The sequence below is a fragment of the Antrostomus carolinensis genome, unplaced genomic scaffold (assembly GCF_000700745.2).
Source record: "Antrostomus carolinensis isolate BGI_N321 unplaced genomic scaffold, ASM70074v2 scaffold16607, whole genome shotgun sequence".
NCBI lineage: Eukaryota > Metazoa > Chordata > Aves > Caprimulgiformes > Caprimulgidae > Antrostomus > Antrostomus carolinensis.
In genome coordinates this window covers 1-19,442 of record NW_010326788.1, presented here as the reverse complement: position 1 = coordinate 19,442, position 19,442 = coordinate 1, and the positions used below count along the sequence as shown (strand labels likewise).

The window sequence follows — 19,442 nt, the reverse complement described above, 5'->3', positions numbered from 1 at the left end:
TTTATGTGCTTTTCACAAACTGATTTTTAATTCCAGGTGTGTTGCAGTGACATTCAAGGGAAGATTTAATGGGATATAAACAAGAAGTACCCACTGCTTGTGTGTTTTGACAGAAAATGTTGTGTAAAGATAATAAGTTTTGTTTGTTGCAAGTGAAGGAGAGAGATGTCAACTGGTTTTCCTGCCATCCCTGTTTTTTCACAAACTTCCACCTATTGCATCTATCTCTCTTTGAAATGCATTCATAGGCCTGAATTGTGGTCCATTTGCTTCTGGCAAGAATTTGAAAATGTATTGGTAAAGATTTTACCAAAGGACATATTTATAGGAATGAAACTCAATTCTTTCTTAGGTGAAGTACAGTAGCAGAGGAACACAGGAGACATGCCATAGAAAACTGCAAGTTTTGCTTTAAATCTCAGACAAATGAATGTGATGGGACATAACAAACCTAATTAAAAAAAAAAAGACTCTCACGATTGACTATTGACATTAACGTGAGATTTCCCAATATCATCAACTTCACAATCAAATTAATCCTTTAAAGCTAATAGAGCCAAGTCTGTTAAAGGTTCCTATTAACAACTGCAGCTGCTTCAATTCTGTTTAAATCCAGATCTCATTTTATTCATGCATCCACAGAATGAGGCCAAATCCTTGGGAACAAGAGTTCCCAGGGAATAAGTGATCCAATGAGCCAACTGTACATACATCGTCTCTAATCAGAGTGAGGTAGGAAAATTAAAAAAGGAATGTTTCTATCAAAATCTTGAAATTTGGGGATCTTTTTTATTTCATGGATTTTAGGTGCAATTTAATGAGTGCACATTTGGGTTTGATAGTACTTCAGGTAGCATTGTTTTTGCCAGGCTGCTTTCTGACCTGCCTTGCTAAAACTTCGACCATCACAGGCCTACTGAGATACAAGTGAAGTGGTGTTAACTGCAAAAATGAAAGCAATGTTTGTAGATCCACAATCTACTGGTGTCCAGAAACCTCACCTTAGAGAAAGCTCTGAAGAATTATCCTTTTGAAAAGCCCTTTTATCTTTATTCTTGCAAATGTGATTTCTAAGCCTTTCTTAATCTTGTTAAGCAATAAATTAAATTAAAACTCATATTGGCTACACATAACATTGTAATCAAATTTACAAATAAATTCCCTTGGTCACATTATGATGATGATTGAAATCTGCACTTCATTTTCAGCTAGACATCTCTCCTGCAAACAACAAAGCCTGCAACTTCACAAAACTACTATATCTTTAATTTTCTTTTTGACCAAATCCTGCTTTGTTCAGAGCTTTTGCAGGAAAAGGCAGAATAACAGAAACAGGATATTCTATGTGCCTCTTCTTAGGAAAGAGATTAGAGACTAGATCTTGAAGGATTTATTACATGCTGCTCAATTGAAGAGACAGCTTTTTTTCTTTTTTAAATTAACTAAGTATCCTCATAAGGACCTTAAATTCTGTACTCAGTGAAAAGAAGGATGTACTTAAAATACTGGGATAGTTTCCCTCTCTGCTGTTCTCTGCAGCCATCTACTTCTCTGCACTGATATAGTCCACTGAAAGTCTATGGACCACAAGTGGGCCATACAACACAGGAATATTTCAACAATTAAAAAATGGTCATTGGAAATTTTTTTAAACTGCTTAAAAGAGGAAATTCAAAGTATTGAGAAACGCTAGTAAAGGGAATTCTGTGGTTTTTTTTAGAAAGACTTGACCATGACACCTCCACCTTCTTCCATCTTAGAGTTAGAGTTACTGACACTAACATAGACACTTGGAAGAATCTATGGTCAAGCAAGTTTGACTCTACAGGCAAATGCTTGAAGATTGTAGGAATCTTTTTGCACCTTAGCAGCCTTTATTCCTGTACATATATGAGTTTAAATGCTCCTCAAGCATATATTATTGATTAAATAAAATTATCTAGGGAGAAAGGAAGGGAGTGAAAGGTTCTAACAGAAGGGTATGATGATCATCAGAGAAGAGCCCTCTGATTAAGATTATGTAGCAAAAATTCAGAATCCTTTACATATCAAGTGTATTTTGGAATTGACTAAAGCAATTCCCTTTAAAAAACCCATGTTTTTAAGTAACATTAAATTGTTCTCAAAGACATTCCCAAGAGATCTCAAAGTAGGCAAACTGTCCCCCAGAGACACCTCAGGAAGGTAGCACTGAGCAGCTGTTGGACCGCTCTCTTGGATAAACCAGCTCTCCTTCCCCCGTCACATGCTTGAGCAGACAGGTAAGCAGAAATAGGGCAACTTTGTGCTAGTTCTTTAAAACCCATGTTAAATTAGTATTGTTGATATATGCTAGAGAAAAAGAAAAAGATAAATTTGAAATCAGATGTTTGAAAAAGTTTGAGGTTTAGCATTGATCAGAGAGCCAGAGGTCACACCATGTAAACAATCTGATTATTGTTCCTGGTACAAAAATCTATTTCAGAACTTCATGACTCACCACTGTTTCAAACTAAGCTCTGCTTCCATAAAATACTCTGCATTTGGATGAAACAATATTTTTTGTGAGAAGTCCTGTCGTGAAAACTTCTTAAGCTTCTCAGACCAAAATCTAGTCTCTGCTTCCCTGAAACAGAACTGTTTAAGTCAGCGGGGTTTCATCAGTGCAGCTCAGAGTAGAATTTACCCATTAGTATGTTTAAAGCATTTACTCACTGCCAGAGTGCTGCCTCCATTCACTTTTCCAAATAAACTTCAATTTCAGCACTCAAAATCAATTTAATATTGCAGATAAAATAAAATTATTTCAATAGTATTGCTAAGAAACAGAAAGGGGTGAGTAATTGCAGATGAAATATAACTAAATAAGGATGTTAATTTATTTTTGAAACTTCCAAATGTGTACTAAGTGTTTGTAATAGATCATACGGCCCCTTCTTGGCCCTAGGGGTTAGCTAGCTCTGCTTTTATTGAACACAAATGCTGGGAATCAGCTAAAGAGCACTAATTCTAGCTGAAGAATGGCATGGGACCCATCCCACAGGAGGGGAGGAAGAAGAAACAAGCTTCTAGCCATCTTTATGAGTGCTTAAAATGAAGTGGAATTTGTAGGCTTACCTAGTGAAATTATTTTTTTCTGATACCAGAATTAGATGAATAGTTGGTCTAAGAGTTGATTTGCAAGGAAGATTAAAGCTTTATTTCATTATCTGGATGGCCCTATTCATTGTACTTAAAATGAAACCAGACTGAGAGACAACCAAGTGAAGTGGTTAGAGCTGATGTTTGCATAGAATGTGAGATAAAGCTACTCTGTTCAAGGGGAAAGATAGAAAATATTACTGTCTAGAATGACTGTAAGAACTAACAGAGATTTGATAAAGGAGCATGAGACACAGCCGTAGAGAAAGGCAGAGATTACAGCAATGTCATCAGGTGGTGACTCATAAAAAACGCTCAAAATTGAACAACTGAAACTGCTTTGCAGGAACATAGGAGTTGTCATGCTCAGCATTGTTGGGTCATCTCATCCAGACTTCCCCTGAGGAGACTTCAGATGAAAGTCGCTTTACCTGATATAGGTTTTGCAACAGGTAAAACAGGTAATGGCTGTGTGTATCGCAAAATAGAACTGCAGATTAATTGTGATGTGAAAGTAACCCCTAAAAGTAATCGGGTAATTTATCGAACGGTCTGTGTTTGCCATCTAGTGGTACAAACCAAAATTTTTGTTCTGATGTGTGAGAGCCAGGACAGCTGAAATCTTCTGTCTCAGAAGCAGACCTCGCCCATGCAGAGAGATGACTGCTTCCAGGCAGATGGTGGTGGCAACTGTGGATAAAAGTAGAACTGTCCTTTTAGGAGCTAGGGGCAGAAATTTTGCAGTCCCTGACCCAGGAGGCTTAGGACTAGATCATTAGAGAGTTAGCAAGGGTCGTCCAATAACTGATCTCTTCGTCCCTTTTAGTATTCTGGTCATTGCTCTAGTCTCACAGGTCCAGATTCTAAGAATATTCAGGCACCAATTTTTTTTTCTTTCTGTGAGAATTCAGGCAAACAAATATCCTAGGGATTTGAGAGTATGTTCTAACAGCTTGTAAACCATGCTTGTAAAATCCTCAGCCAAGGGCCCTCCAGATTTCTAGAGGCATCAGATACGCTTTACAGCGTCCCTGTATGAAGATATATGATTATCTTCCAACCAGGAGACTTAACTACAAAGAAATTAACAGCTCATTAAAAAAATTGTACAGGGAATATATACCATTCTGGCAACAGAACATATATACCTGAATATAAGCTATAAGACTACTTTTCTCTCTTAAAATATTTCAAGGTTGTGTGAATAAATAATTAAGTAAAAGGGTTAACTTTATTTCTCAGTTATGTCATATACTAAATACAATACAAGGGGGATACATTAGTAGTAATATTTTATCAGAAAAAATTATATACAGCGTGATACCTAACCATACATGTTATTTACCTGGATTTCTTGCTATATAGTTAAGAAAATAATAATTATATATTGATTTTTTTTATCAGCATTCAGGAAGTTTAAAATAATTCCCACATCTCAACCAAATAGCAGGTTTTTTTCAGGTTTTACTATAAAAACATAGCTAGCAATTGAGAATTGGAGTTTTCATAGTATCTCTGTGATTCAGGAGCATCACTTAGTTTAGCTGTTCCTGGGATCATACAGATTTTTTTTTTAATCCCTTTCAGAAGCTGCAATGAATGAAAACAAAGCAATACAAATTATATAGCAGACAAATCCTAGATGACTAAAACAAAGATTAATGAGATCAAATTAACTTTACAATGTAGTGTTAATCATATTAACACTAATATGATTCTGAAAAGTGTACCTATGTAATAACACCACATATATAACAAAATATGTGGAAGAAAACTTAAAAAAAATCACACGCTATTAGCTATGGTCCCTTCTTTTTAAAAAAAATTATTGAATATTCTATTTATTGCACAGTTGTTGCTATGTTCACTCATTCATTCATCCACTCATTCAACTGTTATTTATTTAATTAATTATTCAATCAATTGTTCACTGAGGGACCATATATGTTCTATGTTTTACAATTGACCTCAAAAAGTGAGGCAGCTGAATGCATCCGATAGAAAATAGAAAAAGGCATTGCAAGGTTCACAACGATTATCCAGGGTTCAAAGCCAAAAACTATTTCTTCTAGTCCATTGTCATATTCTGGGCGGCACCCGAATGCTGGCGGTATCCACAGCTGCAAGGGAAGAACGCAAGGCCAGTATTAATCACGAGCAATACTTGTCACTAGCCCTTAATGACTGTGACCCCACAGAACCGTAAACTGGTTTCAGAAATCCCTAAGAAAACCTTCCGTGTTGCTACTGGGGCATATTGGTGGAAGAGAGTTTCAGCTTCCACTGCTGCTGCAGTTTTAGTACTGTGACTAAAACAAGCCTAGGCTCCCAGATTCCATGTTTAAATAAACTTTGTTCCTCAAAGGCATATTCACTTATTCTTCCAGAAGAGGTAAAATTTACTTGCTACAAACTATAGAACCATGTAATTTTAATATACTTATCAGGCTTGAAAGGTTGGGAAGCTTTGGGGTATTAACTTGTGAATTATGTTCAAAATGGCTTACCGAAAGGTTGCATAGGAATAAAAATGCAGCGATGTTCTTCAGAATTCTCCTCTTGTTGTTAGTAACTGAGTTTCCACTGTAAAATGAGAAATCTGAGGCTGAATGCATGACCAAACTCTTATCCTGACTTGTTTCTTCTTTGGCACCATGACCACCACCACCATCATTTTCTCTCCCATAGATAGTGCCCTTAAACAGGCAGGGTACCTCCCCATTATCATGAGCAGTTGTGCCATTGTAAATCTCTTTGTACGAGGGAGTAAGTGATAAAGTGCTCCCCCGAGATATAGTCACTATTCGAAGAGTTTTAATATCGTCGTTCACCTTTTCCTGCTCACGATGTATGGATTCAATGATAAAGAGGTTCTGAATATATTTCTCAATAATAACCAGGACAGAGTAGGGCAGGTTATACCATGTATATTTTGGGTGAGCTTGAGCACAGATAATGGCAAGGATCGAGCCCCAGGAGAGGAGCCAGGACCCTGCAGCTGTGCCCACCAGCAGCTCTGCATCAAGTTTTCGAGCAGGATTCTTTGAATTATCCAACGATCTATCTTCCAGTCTGTAGATTAGAAGGGCAACAATTCCAGCTGTACACATGAGAGCCAATACAAAAATAGCATGCAAGTAAAACATAGTAAGAGCTAACTCGCTCTTGACTTTCGAACCTCCAATCTGAATTAAATACACAACAACTATGGCTATTGTGCTAGTTAACACGATTAGTCCAAAAATCATTCCAACAGTTATGCCGTGGAACTTGAATGGAGTTTTGTGTTGCTGATGGTGTTCAACTTTGCGGCCAATGTTCTTCCACAGGACATAGAGCATCGTGGATGCTAGGATGTGGTACTCTATATTAAAGGGGTATAGGTAATATATTCCTTGAGAAAATATTGAGCAGAGAGTTGTTGTTGTGCAATTGCATTGAGGTGCATGATCATCTAAAACTAAAGGAGAGGGAGAGGTTAGTTATGTGCATTATAAGGAATTCTCATTTAAAATGAATAAATAAAATGTAAATAAAATGTAAATAAAATAAGAAAACATAAAAGGTAAGACTTCAGTCAAACAACACATCACGCCACCCAGTTAGACACCTAAGAAAAGGTCTCTTGTCATTGGAGTCATTAACCTAACAAAGCTTTTGCACATGCACTGAAGTATAATCTCTGACTTCACTGCTCAGCCTCTGAGCAATAATCACATCATGATCAAATACTGCACTGAAGTGCACCAAACTGCAGCAGGGCCCTAGTAAAAATAGTTTTTTATAACACGAAAATCCCGATCCCACAGTTTAGAAGGCTTTTACAGAAGCCCAGGGATCTGTGGATCAGATCAAGAACAAGCTTAACAAGGAAAGGAGTCAGTTCTACTGTCGTTTTTATCAGTTATTTACACTAGTGTGGTTTCTAATAACAAAACCACTTTGTTAAAAAGTTGTTTATGTCTAGAAAAGAGGCAAAGTAAACCACAGATATTTTCATTCAATGTCTCAGTATATTTTTAAGGTTAAAAAAAATTAAAAATATGTTTTCTTCTTTTGAGAGGAACCTATGAAAGCACTACCTCTCTGCTGTGCAATTACCTGCATTGTAAACCCCTTAGGCATATCAATGAACAATTGCTTGTATTTGTAAAATAATTAGGTTTCATGTATGTTTATAACCTAAGCAAGTAATTTCAGAAACCATAAATTTCCATAGTGGCGGGGGAAAAAATATATATTTTTGCAATGTGGTTTTATATAAATATGTTTTTTTTAATAAATCTGTACATGCTGAAGAGCACATTTTCAGATGCTGATCTTAGATTTGCACCTGGAAGTTTTTATTTTGTTTTCTATAATTTTAGAAGAGGAGAGGAGAAAGCTGGTATTGTTTTGTCTCAAGCACACACTGTTAAGAGATTAAAAAAAATTGCTTTTGCAGTGTATTGTATATTAATGACAAATTTGTCTTGCAGATAGGTACTTTGCTCCCTTGTTTCAGATGCTATTTCTGACTATTCATAATTGTGTAACAATTGTGGCAGCAGGATAATAGGAAATAATATAAACTGCTTCTATTTAACAAGTGGAAATATCAAGAAGAGCCACTAACTTGTGATTTGCCTGCTCTCTACTAATGCTCCATGATTACAACAAAATCTCTGAACTCTCAATTCAGCTACCTGATTATTAATGGAAACTAGATAGTTTCCATAGATACCTCTAAAGGGTATCACTTGCAAATAGATGTGAGATTGTGGGCATAATTTTAGATACAGTTATACTGAAAATACTATTTTACAGATTGTAAAATTAAGTTTTCACTTATATGTGAACTTTGGCAGGAATTTTTATAAATGCCTAAATTTTTTTCAATTTATACAGACTATAAATAGGCAAAAAAGAAATTAGTTCAGGCTTTGGCTATGTAGACACAAAATCAAGATTTTTTTAGGATATGGGCACTACTGAATTCATTGGGTGGGAAAACATACATTTTTCCTCTTTGAAAGCTGTCTGTCTTTTCCCTTGTGAACACAATCAAAATTTATCATCTGTACCAATAATTTTTTATGGGAATAAAATTACTTATAGCTGCTAAGAACTTTTATTTTATCTTTAAATTTAAGCACCCCTAATTTTCCTGTGCTTCAATGGCATTTGAAAGCAGAAGGTACCCCCAGCAGTTATACTCAATGTTTGTTGACTGTAACTTGCATCATCTTCCCAATGGAGAAAATGGTTCATTATAAAAAAGGAACCACCCAGAGCAAAATCTTTGTCTTGTAAAGCAGCACTAATGGATAACCCCTATTGCTCTGAGCCATTCCACTGAATCCCATAGGACTACACATCATGCGTAACCACTCTCCCAGGAAGGATCTGCAGGATTATCCACACTTGTTTTGTTATTAATAACTTACAAAATAGTAAACTCTAGCTTGAACACTGCTATGTTCAATTTACTTCTATGATTTACTAATAAAGGAGTTCTTCAGTGATGTTATTCCCTAAATAAAATGGTTTTTAAAACCTGTGTGTTTGGAACTTCTGGGATTTATTTTTCTTCTAGACCTTATCCAAAGGGGAGATGAGTAAACAGAAAACTATGGCCTGAATCACATATATGACAATGATAATGATCATATAACATCTTAGTTATGATCTGAACTGACTATGTATCAGCTCATTACCATTTGCCTGAGAATGACTATGCTGATGTAGTCGTGAATGACCCAGCTCCACCCTACAGGGATGCAGTATTTTGTATGACAGCGTGTTAGAGCAGAAATTCCAAAAGGGTACCAACCCTTTTGCTTACCTATTGTTATGTTCCCAAAACCAAGCGTGATTAGTCTTTCCTTATGTTCATTCAGTTGATGTTTTGACTCTGTTAACACCCCATTTGTCCACAGAAGTAAATTTGTGAACACAGAATGGATAACCCCAAACCTACAAAATAAGGTAATTATTGAAGGAATCAGCACAGAGTATACTTCTATATTTGTTAGATAAAATTGATTCACTTTCTGTAGACACACTACAGGGCACCATTTAGTTGACAGTGCAGGGAAAGTAAAATCATAACCGACCTCTCTAAAGATGTTCCTCACTGGCACACAATGAATGTTAGACTTCCAAAACTTTATAGAACCAAAATGGCTTAATGTATTAAACCATTAATAGCACAGTTTTACTATTTACTATGCTTTCTTATGTGACGGTTGTTATTCTTTGGGCTTGATAAGCTTCATGTTAATGGCAGTGATTGAACAGTTTGGACAGGGTTAATTGTTTTGCAAGCCATATTTCACAGCCTTCTGAAGCACTCTTTCATACTCACTGTGGCTGGTTTTTCTTTGCTGAGATACCATTGCCTTCTCTAACTTCTAGTCCATGCATTTTTGTCTTGTGGAGAGGCTTGAAGCCAACAAAGGGCTTTATCCCATTCAGACTACCGGTACAGTGAGGGTAGGTCTCCAAGCATTTTTGAGACTCCTGGTTTCTGACAAGCCAGGTATTTTTCTCCTGCACCTGAGGCTGGTAGCGTTCCTTCACCAAGAAACAGTTCTTTATTACTGCACTATTCTCACTGATAGACTTGAAGTTAGGGATTTTAAAACTTCTACTTAGAAACAGAGCTAATTTCACCAGCTAACATTGCAAGCCTTCTGTGATGACCCTCCTCATTAGCATAAGGCTTGAACACTTACTCAAGAGAGCAAAACAAATGGAGAACCTTCTCCATAAATGACATTCATGTTCTATTTACAGATAGAGTAATCTACATTAATCCAGCTGCTCACACCAAAAATACACTGGAACTGGCTCTGCTGCCTCAAAGACTAGTCCTCAGTTCTATAAGAAAAGTCTGTATTCAGCTGTTCAGAGGACACATCAGTTACACTGTGATAACCAAGTTCTGGTGTCAGAAATGTGCACAATCCTTACTGATTTGGGTATATTGGATACCACCAGGGAGTTGTTTTTTCCAGTGAATTTGAACATCTGCATCTAGTTCCAAAATGTGCTTTCCATAAAAATCAATACAATAGATATATTACACTGACTGCAGGTTGCTGATAAAAGCTCAATAAAGAAAACATAATATCACGCGTAGTCCTAGGACATATACATGATGCTTCCTTCCTCCAAAAAAAAGTGGGTGACATTGCGGTATCATACATTGCCCATTTCTCTCTCTCATTATAAAAATATACTTATTCTGTGACTATTGTATATTATAAAATACAAGCACAGTTTAAATAATAAAAAAAATTCCATTCAGACTAATGAATGGAATCACACAGTACAACTGTAGCTGTTAAAACATTGTGCAGACCTGCACCTATTAGCACTCCAGATGAGGATCAGATCCACTTTACCTTTCAAGTGTTTTGAAAGACTGGATAATATCCTTTGCATGACACCAAAGGAAATACACCTAAATGAAAGAAATACAGATAAATGTCATTACACTAATGAGCATGTATGACACTCAAAAAGGAAAGTGCATCTATAGACCAAAACCACGGATGATTAAATCCTCTGATCATTTAAACTGAGGTAGCTCCATCTCCACACATTTGAAATTCCTGATGATTTCCTCTGATGTCCACCCAGAACCTCTCTCGCATGATGAATCTAAGATTTCTTATATACAAAGTCAGTGGCTCAACAGCAGAAAGTCTCAGTATGACTCACCAAAACATATCTTGTGTCTGTATCTGGAGAGGCTTTTATTTCAAACAAAATAAAGCTACCAGCTGTGGACAGCAGTATGATTGCTGCAGGGCATGGTGATGCTAAGTTTGAATAATTTATTAAATAGATGTCATTCTAGGGAGGGAGAGAGATAAGTGAAAAGATGGCAGACTTGATTAATAAAACAAACAATGTACAACCAGTAAGCAAGAGGAAATGTTGTACTATCAGCCTGAGGGACAACCGCACTAAGAACACATGCAGTTGAACTCAAGTATGGTGCAGAAAGCTCAAGCTGGAGAATAAAAGAGAGAGAGAGGTAACAGTATTGAGTTAGCAAGTAAAGGGGAAAGAAGTACTAAAAGTGGGAATCTCTGTTTGTGGGAGGATAATGGAAACCTCAGGATACAGATCATTGATACAAAACCAGTTCCAAGTGCTGAAAAGTGCAAGAAGAATGATACCAATATTCCTCAGGGATGTTAGGGTGAAACTGGGAGTTCTGTTTACTCAGAATAGCCTCCAGGATACTGAACTTGACAGTAGGTGAACTATCAGGAGAGAAACAGTCCCAAGGTTTCTCTTAGAAACCCGCCTGATTTGTCGTCCCAGAAATGGTCTGAAAAGTGTGAAGAACTTGGGGTTCTCCTTCAGCAATTACACTAACTGGAAATCCATTTTACCACTGTGTCCATTAATGTAGACACCCTACACCACAGCTGACATTGTCAGAGACATTCAGTATCTGATTTTTGAAATCTGACATGTATTCTGTAGAAAACAAATCCTTCTCTTTTTAGATGACACATAATTAGGGATGTTCTCTGCTGTAATTGCATCCTCTGTTTCAAAAACATGAGCTTTGTCTTAGGCAAGAGGTATCTGGTAAATTACTTTTTTACTTTTTCTTTGATTGCTCAGGCTAATGTTCAAGATTTCATTATTTTAAGATAGGCAGATGATAAATTCAACAACATTGGCTGATGTAAAATTTAAATTAGAATTCTTGTTCCCTTTGTTCAGCTTTGTTATACACCATTTCTTCCACACTCCAGTTCACAGTAGCTGGAAACCTTGTCAGCTCAGGGTCACTGGATGCAATGAATAATGCTGCATGCAGACCAGCAGGTAAAAAAGGCTTAATTTCTTTGGTTTGTTTTTCAGGGGTAAAGCAAAGAAGTTGCAAGACATGGAGAGTGGATATTACAAGAAAGTGAAATAAAGATTACTTCAACCAAATCAGAATTTCATCCTCAGACAAAAAGATAGAAGAGGTCAGAGTTGCTGCTTCAATTTCAATGCTTTTTTTTTGTTACAGTAAGCAGAAAAATGCAGGTTGTTCAAATGCTCATTTACATGCAACTCCAACTGCCAGGAAAATCTTTCATTTCTTTCTGAATGACTTAATCATCTTGGGAAGTAAATTAAATAACCTGGCTATAATGGGGTATCTTAGTTGAGTGGCTTTTTCTTTCCTTCGTTCCTACAAATCTGCTGACAGAGGCTCAGAGGAATTCAAGTGATAAACAATCAGCTATGGAGTATCACCATATAACATAGACCCCAAACCTTCCAATAAACAAACAGCTGGAATACTACTATTTCAACTACAGGAAAGCATTTTTTTATTATTTCTTTTTTGAACCCACATGAGTTTTACAGCTGAGCAATTTCAGGTTGTGAAGCCTGAATTTTCACACAAAAAAGATACACATGCACAAGAAGGGTTTAGAGGTGAAGCTGTATAAGGAGAGGCTGAAGTTGCTTGATTTGTTCAGCCTGGAGAAGAGGAGACTGAGAGGAGATCTCATCATGGTCTATAACTTCCTCACAAGGGGAAGAGAAGGGGCAGGTGCTGATCTCTTCTCTCTGGTGACCAATGATGGGACCAGAGGAAATGGCAGATGTGCCAGGGGAGGTTTAGGTTGGACATTAGGGAAAGGTTCTTCACCCAGAGGGTGGTGGAGACCTAGAACAAGCTTCCCAGAGAGGTGGTCATGGAACCTGACAGTATTCCAGAAGCATTTGGACAATACCCTCAGACACATGGTCTGAATCTTGGGATTGTCCTATGCTAGGACAGGAGCTGGACTTGATGGTCCTTTTGGGTCCCTTCCAACTCACAACATTCTGTGATTTTGTGATTCTATGAGATTTCAGCCCTCAAAAGGACCCTGTGAATGCTTAGAAATTAAATTAGTGTAAAATTCTCTGATGATGAGAAGATAAAAGATATTTTTGGTAAGAAATACAGATATAATATAAAACTGCAACCAGTGACTTTTACCTGTAAGATGGTGTGCACGGCATGTGTAACTGGAAAAATGCCTTCAGTTGGTGATAAACAGTTTGAAAAATCAATATAATATCCAATTTTAAAAGAGTCTAGAATTAAAGTAATCACTGCAAATAATGTAATCCCACCTGCAAATGAAAAAAATATTAGTTAACCTCAATGTACAGTTATAGTGTCTAGAGATAATCTGTACCAATATGCTAAAATCTGTTTAGGGAAATGAAAATTGATCAGTATCTGTGAGCTTGATTCGGGAAATAAAAGTACATCAATGTTCATGGAGATCATGGACTCAATGTAATAAGTCTCTCTAATTAGTGAAAGCTGCTGCCCAGTATATTACTAAAGCAGATCCGTACACACCTTGCACGGTGAGCGCAGAGGAGCCAGCCCAGCAATGGCCAGAGCTGGAGACACTCAGCACCTTGCAGGTGGCTCCCAGCTCCTCGCAGGGTCAGCCTCTCAAGTAACGGTAGCGCCGAAGCGGCCATACAGTGAATGAATTCACGCTCTATACAGCCACACCGCAAACTATACAGTTCCAGGGAGCTGAACAATCATGTTACAGTCTCCTGGCCCAAGAGCTCGACAGTGGGAAGTAACACAATCACTCGGTGTGCCTTCCCCATGCTTCAGGGGGTTACACTTTAACTCAGAGACCAAAACTAACAATGAGCCCTATGGTTTGTTCTCCCAGAAATGAACCAAAGACTTCATTTCAGTATCTATTATTTTCACACACACACACAAAAAAACTCACTAATATGTTTCTCTAAATATGTATTTAATATCTTAAAAAACCTTCAAAATACATGTTTCACATTGTTTAATTTTTTTCTTCTTTCGGGAATGTAAATGTTTGTTACAAACTTATTCTAGGAAGATATATGGTAACACAATGTATATTATTAATTATTGGGTTTGTACCTATAGGACTAAGCACAACTGGCAATAAAATTACTGAACCAAATGCTAAAGTCTTCATTTGCTTGGGTTTTTTGTTTTCTTTTGTTTTTTTCTCTCTAGGCTTTTGTTAAACAAGTTTCCACTGAATTTAGTTTGGTTTTATTTGAATCAAGACTAGGTAAAAATCTATCCATGGACCTTAACTGGACCTTAAGATACAGATCAGCATCAGTATCTTAAACTTTCTTTGTAATTCCTCACAGAGGAAATAACATCACTAGTGTTGACTTTGATGGATGTTTATCTTTTATAAGGGCCCACAACCTAATTTCCTTATAAGCACCACACGTTCAACTTGATTTGTGTCAATAAAATATAACATTAATTTAATTAATAATACAATTATTATTTAAGTTGCATTAATAAAAATTAAGTATAAATGATAAAAATACAATGTATTTTTGTTTATTATTTCATTGATCCTTTAAAATGAAACAAAAATATATTTCAGAAAAATTTTTAACCACAAGGGTATGAATTCCAGTAGGATTTTAAGTTTCCGTTTTATAATCTCCCTATAATAAAATCAATGTCAAATTACTGATGGAGTGTAATTTCTACCAAGAGACAGTTTGCCTTTCCTCAACTTTTGGCTTCATATTTCAAAATCTTAAACCTCCTTCATGCATGTGCATAATCCTGTACATTTTTTTAATTAATGTTTATTATGTCAGCTGATTTGTATTTCTAACACATGTGAGAGGACTGGAGCCCACATTTAAACAGATATGCCATTTTCATTATATATAACAGTGAATGGCATCACAAAATCCACAATTCTAGGCTACTCTTGAGGTTGAGTGATAAGTTTCCTTCCTTATGTAAAGAATTAAAATTATTCTAAAATAGATTAAACTGTTACTTCTTCTGAAATAACTTTCCCTGAGGTAACTGGACCTGCTCTGAGCAAGGTGTTGGACTAGATGACCTCCAGAGGTCTCTTCCTACCTAAATTATTCTACAATTGATTCTGTGATTCATGGTTTATTTAGAAAGTATGCAGGAAACTCAGCCTGTTTCACTCTTTGTCTGAAAGTTGTCAAAGATGATTTTCTGTGCATTGGAGTGTTTCAAGAAGAAGGAAAATGCTATCTTCTGATGCAAAAAGATTATAAAAATCTTGAACAATTACTCAACAGTGAATTGTTGTGTCTATGTTGATTTTACAGATTATTTAAGAAAGGTATTTAATTCCCCATTTGTGACACTGGTAAGGTAATTTTCCAGTTAATTGATGGTGCAGGATCAAGCCCTGAGGAACTGCTCTAGCGACGCAGTAATGTAGTTTTTTATATTTTTTTATAATGTAGAAGTTCTGCATCCTTGCTTCTGTTATTCCTGAGAGTGGCTCAGTAGAATAGGATCACAAGGGACTTGTTAGCTAGGAGGGGAAGGGAAAGGGGAATGGGCTATTAAATGATTGCTATCGAGCATTGTATTATTAAAAAATAATAACCACAGCAGCAACCTGACCTGAGGTGGCTTTGGTGCCCAATAACTCCACACACAACACACCACCTCTCCTGTACTGAGCAACCACCATAACAGATGGACCCCAAAGTCATGGACTAAATGAACACAGTGAACATTTTTGTGAACATTTGTGGACATTTTATGGACATTTTACAAGGGTGGTCCACAGACTAAGGGAATGATATCTGTGCATTATATCAAAGGCTGGGAAGAGGGATGGTGGTTAATGCGAGGGTATTGGATAGTGTGGGACCTGAGCATCATGTAAATGGTACAGCATAAGGGGTGGAGAATGTGCTGGTTTTGGCTGGGATAGTGTTAATTTTCTTCACAGCAGCTAGTATAGGGCTATGTTTTGGATTTGTGCTGGAAACAGTGTTGATAACACAGAGATGTTTTTGTTACTGCTGATCAGTGCTCACACACAGCCAAGGCTTTTTCTGCTCCCCATATCACCACACCAGCGAGCAGGCTGGGGGTGCATGAGAAGTTGGGAGGGGACACCACTGGGACAGCTGACCCCAACTGACCCAAGGGATATTCCACATCATATGATGTCATGCTCAGCATATAAAACTGGGGGAAGAAGAAGGAAAGGTGGACATTGGGAGCGATTATGTTTATCTTCCCAAGTAACTGTTACACGTGATGGAGCCCTGCTTTCCTGGAGATGGCTGAACACCTGCCTGCCAACGGGAAGTAACAAATTAATTCCTTGCTTTGCTTTACTTGTGCATGCAGCTTTTTGTTTACCTATTAAACTGTCTTGATCTCAACTCACAAGTTTTCTAACTGTTACTATTCTGATTCTCTCCCTCATCCCACCAGGAGATAGTGAGTGAGCGGCTGTGTGGTACTTAGTTGCCAGCTGGGGTTAAACCATGACAATCGGGATTTTTTTTCAAATTGTCATTGAAACCTGCATAAATTAGGAAATCAATAATAGGATTTTCAGTATTGCTAAGTGCTGGCTTAATTCTATTAACCGTCAAGAAGAAGAAATCCATAATGATAAAGCTGTGAAAATGCCACTCTAAACTTAAAATATTATTTGGTTTTAAACAATAGACAATTTAATGTAAGCAGGAAAAATATACAAGCTGAAGCCTGCCAAGATCTTTGTAAGTTGACTATGCTTTAAACAGAAGCTGTGCTGCTGGAGAATGTGACAAAATGAAGCCATTTGTGAAGCCAACTGATTTTCTTTTGAGTTCTCTTTCTCACTTGGCTGAACTTCCAAATAATGGTAAGAGAGCTTTCTCTAACAGAAGAGCATACTCAGGGGAATAATATACAGAATAAGTCAAAGAAAGGACTTCCTAAACTTCCCTGCAATTATTTGTGTCAGGATAACTGTACCTTATTCAAGACAAAACTTTCCTCAAAACTTTTCCCACATTCAGACTATAAGAGTGGTTCTTGGTTTACTATACAAGTGGGAAGACAACTGTGCTCTAGGGTTCACACTGTTGCAAAAATGCCCAAGGAAACTTTTTTGTGAGCAATTCTTGTAAACTATTTGTCCTTCTAGTGTTATTAATCATGTGCAAGGACTCAGTTATAGGTTTTTGTTAAGTCATTCTTTTTCAACAAAATTTGTCATACCAAAATACTCTAAGTAGCCAGCTACCTCCACTTTTACTAAAATGATAGTCACAGTTTGAAGGGAATAATGACAATATACTGATTTTATACTGGTTAGTACATGGACATTTTCTCTAACAATGAGAGTAAGCAGTCATTCTTCAAAAGCAGCTGATAGAGCTAGTCAAAAATTGCAGAGTTTTCTGTGGAAAGACTTGATGAAAATTTGTCCTCCCCCTTCCCCCTTTTTGGACTTTAGTCTTACAGATAAAAGATTTCCATGACAAAACCAGAGGAGGGCAAGGGGGATCTTGGCAGAGGAATTGCCACCTGAGTTTCTCCTTAATAAGTTTTCTTTTACCAACAGAGGATAAAGGACTTGTACAGACTTGTTGTAACTACAAGAAACTCCTAAGAATAGGAAAGTGTAGGTCTTTCCCGAAGGGCAAGGTTGTTGAATTGCAGCCTAGACATCCAAGAGAAGGGGTGGAAGCCGCACCTCTTGAGAAGCTAGTACAAAGAGCCATCCTGTGCTGGTAAAAGAAATGGATAAGGTAACCTAGTAGTTCATTCCAGTATCTTATTTCTAAGTTTCTGTGACTCCTTATATCCTGTAGGACAAATGAAATGCTGTGAATGCTGTGCCAAAAGAAAAAGGGCAGGGGGTCCTGCTGTACTTACCCATGTTAAGCAGTATTTATTCCATACTTAGGAGGACAAAGCTACCCTCTGAGTAACAAAAGCATAGCTTGGTCCAAAATAAGATCAAATTAAACTTTGCGTTAATGAATTTCAGGAGGTTGTAAGTCACATAAGCTAATAAACGAAAAATGCCTGAGAGCTGAATATTGTTTTGGAAAACAGTGAATAATCAAGGAGAACAATTGAACAGTTGGTACATGAACACCATACATTTCAGCAAAGAGTCCACAGACCATGACTGTATGTTAGACATTTTTTAAAAAGATATTTTCCCTGAGCAATTCATGCAGCAAAATTGTTAACAGTTGCAAAGAAAATAAAAAGACCCACAAGCACTGAGACTGAGAACAAATCGAACTTCCACAACACAACCTTACTTTCCAAAATAGACAGTTTTTAGCTGTTCTTGGGATTTTCATGTAGATATTTCATTAGCGGCTGTGATAATGAATTGTTGTCTCATTGCTATCAGGACAGAAATATTATATGGAAAAGCTGTCTTAGGGCACTCCACTTTACACACTTATTTTCCAACCTACCATTTACAGTGACGAGACTGAAAAAGATGTCAGTAAAACTGGGCTTGCATATTACTCTACACAGTGCTGATGTGGGTTGTTTCTTTTTCATGGGACCTAGAAACACAGCATTCCTGTCACTATGACTGTGATGTGCTCCCCAATGACCTTCTCTCAATAAACCTTTATATCCTTCCTCCAGTATGCACTTGGCTCTGCAGAGAAGGGCCATCACATCCCACCACTACCCTGGCAAACTTCTATACTTCTACAAGCTAATGCTAGTTTTAGCTTCCTTGCTCACATGTTTTATGTACTAATCTACAAACTGATCTGGCCAGGGATTTTTTCCTCTTCTGTCTAACACCAGATGTTTCTAAGGCATCACTGCACGCATATAAATGGGAATCTCTGATATATATTGGTACAGAGAGCTCTTGAGGACCTTTCCGACTGGTACTAGCATAAAGTAGGTTGCATGATATCGTCTGGAAAAGGTAATAGTTCCTCCAGGAGAGTTGCATGACTTCAACAAAATTGCCTCTTCCATTAGCTGTATTTTATTTTTCAAGTGTCGTCAAACCAGCCTGGTAAGGGAAAAAAGGTGCCGGAGCTTTCAGCACTGTAAATGGTAGGTTGGAAAGTGAGGATGTTCAGCAAACAGCTTTCCCATACAATCTCCTAGTACGTCCAGCTTATGCATATATTTACTTTAGAGTGCACTGCATGTGTGTTAGGTTCACGAATACCAGGATGCCTCCCGGTAGGGATGGAGCAGTAACACAGCGGCAGCAGAGCCGGGGGTGGCAGGGATGTCCCGTGCGCGGTACCACCCTGTGTGCCACCGCCAGGACTTACACTTCAGCCAGCGGGCTCTTTGTCCTTGTCCGGGATCAGCCTCCTCTGCGTGCAGCTCCTGCAGAGGTACCACAGCATCCACAGCAGCTGGATGAGCATCAGCGTGATCAGGTAGGAGAGCAGGTGGCTCTTGCTGATGCCCACGGCGTGCACAGCCCAGGCGAAGGTGAGCAGCAGCCCGGCCAGGAAGAGGTTGATGCCGTACTGGCTGCTGAGGA

The 19,442-nt window shown here is 37.6% G+C and overlaps 1 protein-coding gene across 1 annotated transcript; it reads right to left on the bottom strand.

The window, feature by feature from the left end:
* Nucleotides 1–5,069: 5,069 nt before the first annotated feature.
* Nucleotides 5,070–19,437, bottom strand: OTOP1 (otopetrin 1; the record flags this gene model as incomplete). Its single annotated transcript, XM_029085889.1, is given in 7 exon segments — nucleotides 5,070–5,240; nucleotides 5,628–6,574; nucleotides 8,945–9,075; nucleotides 10,509–10,567; nucleotides 13,115–13,251; nucleotides 19,225–19,242; nucleotides 19,245–19,437. Coding segments are annotated over 7 exon segments (1,656 nt in total), but the record flags the coding sequence as incomplete, so codon positions are not given.
* Between the last annotated feature and the right edge of the window lie 5 nt (nucleotides 19,438–19,442).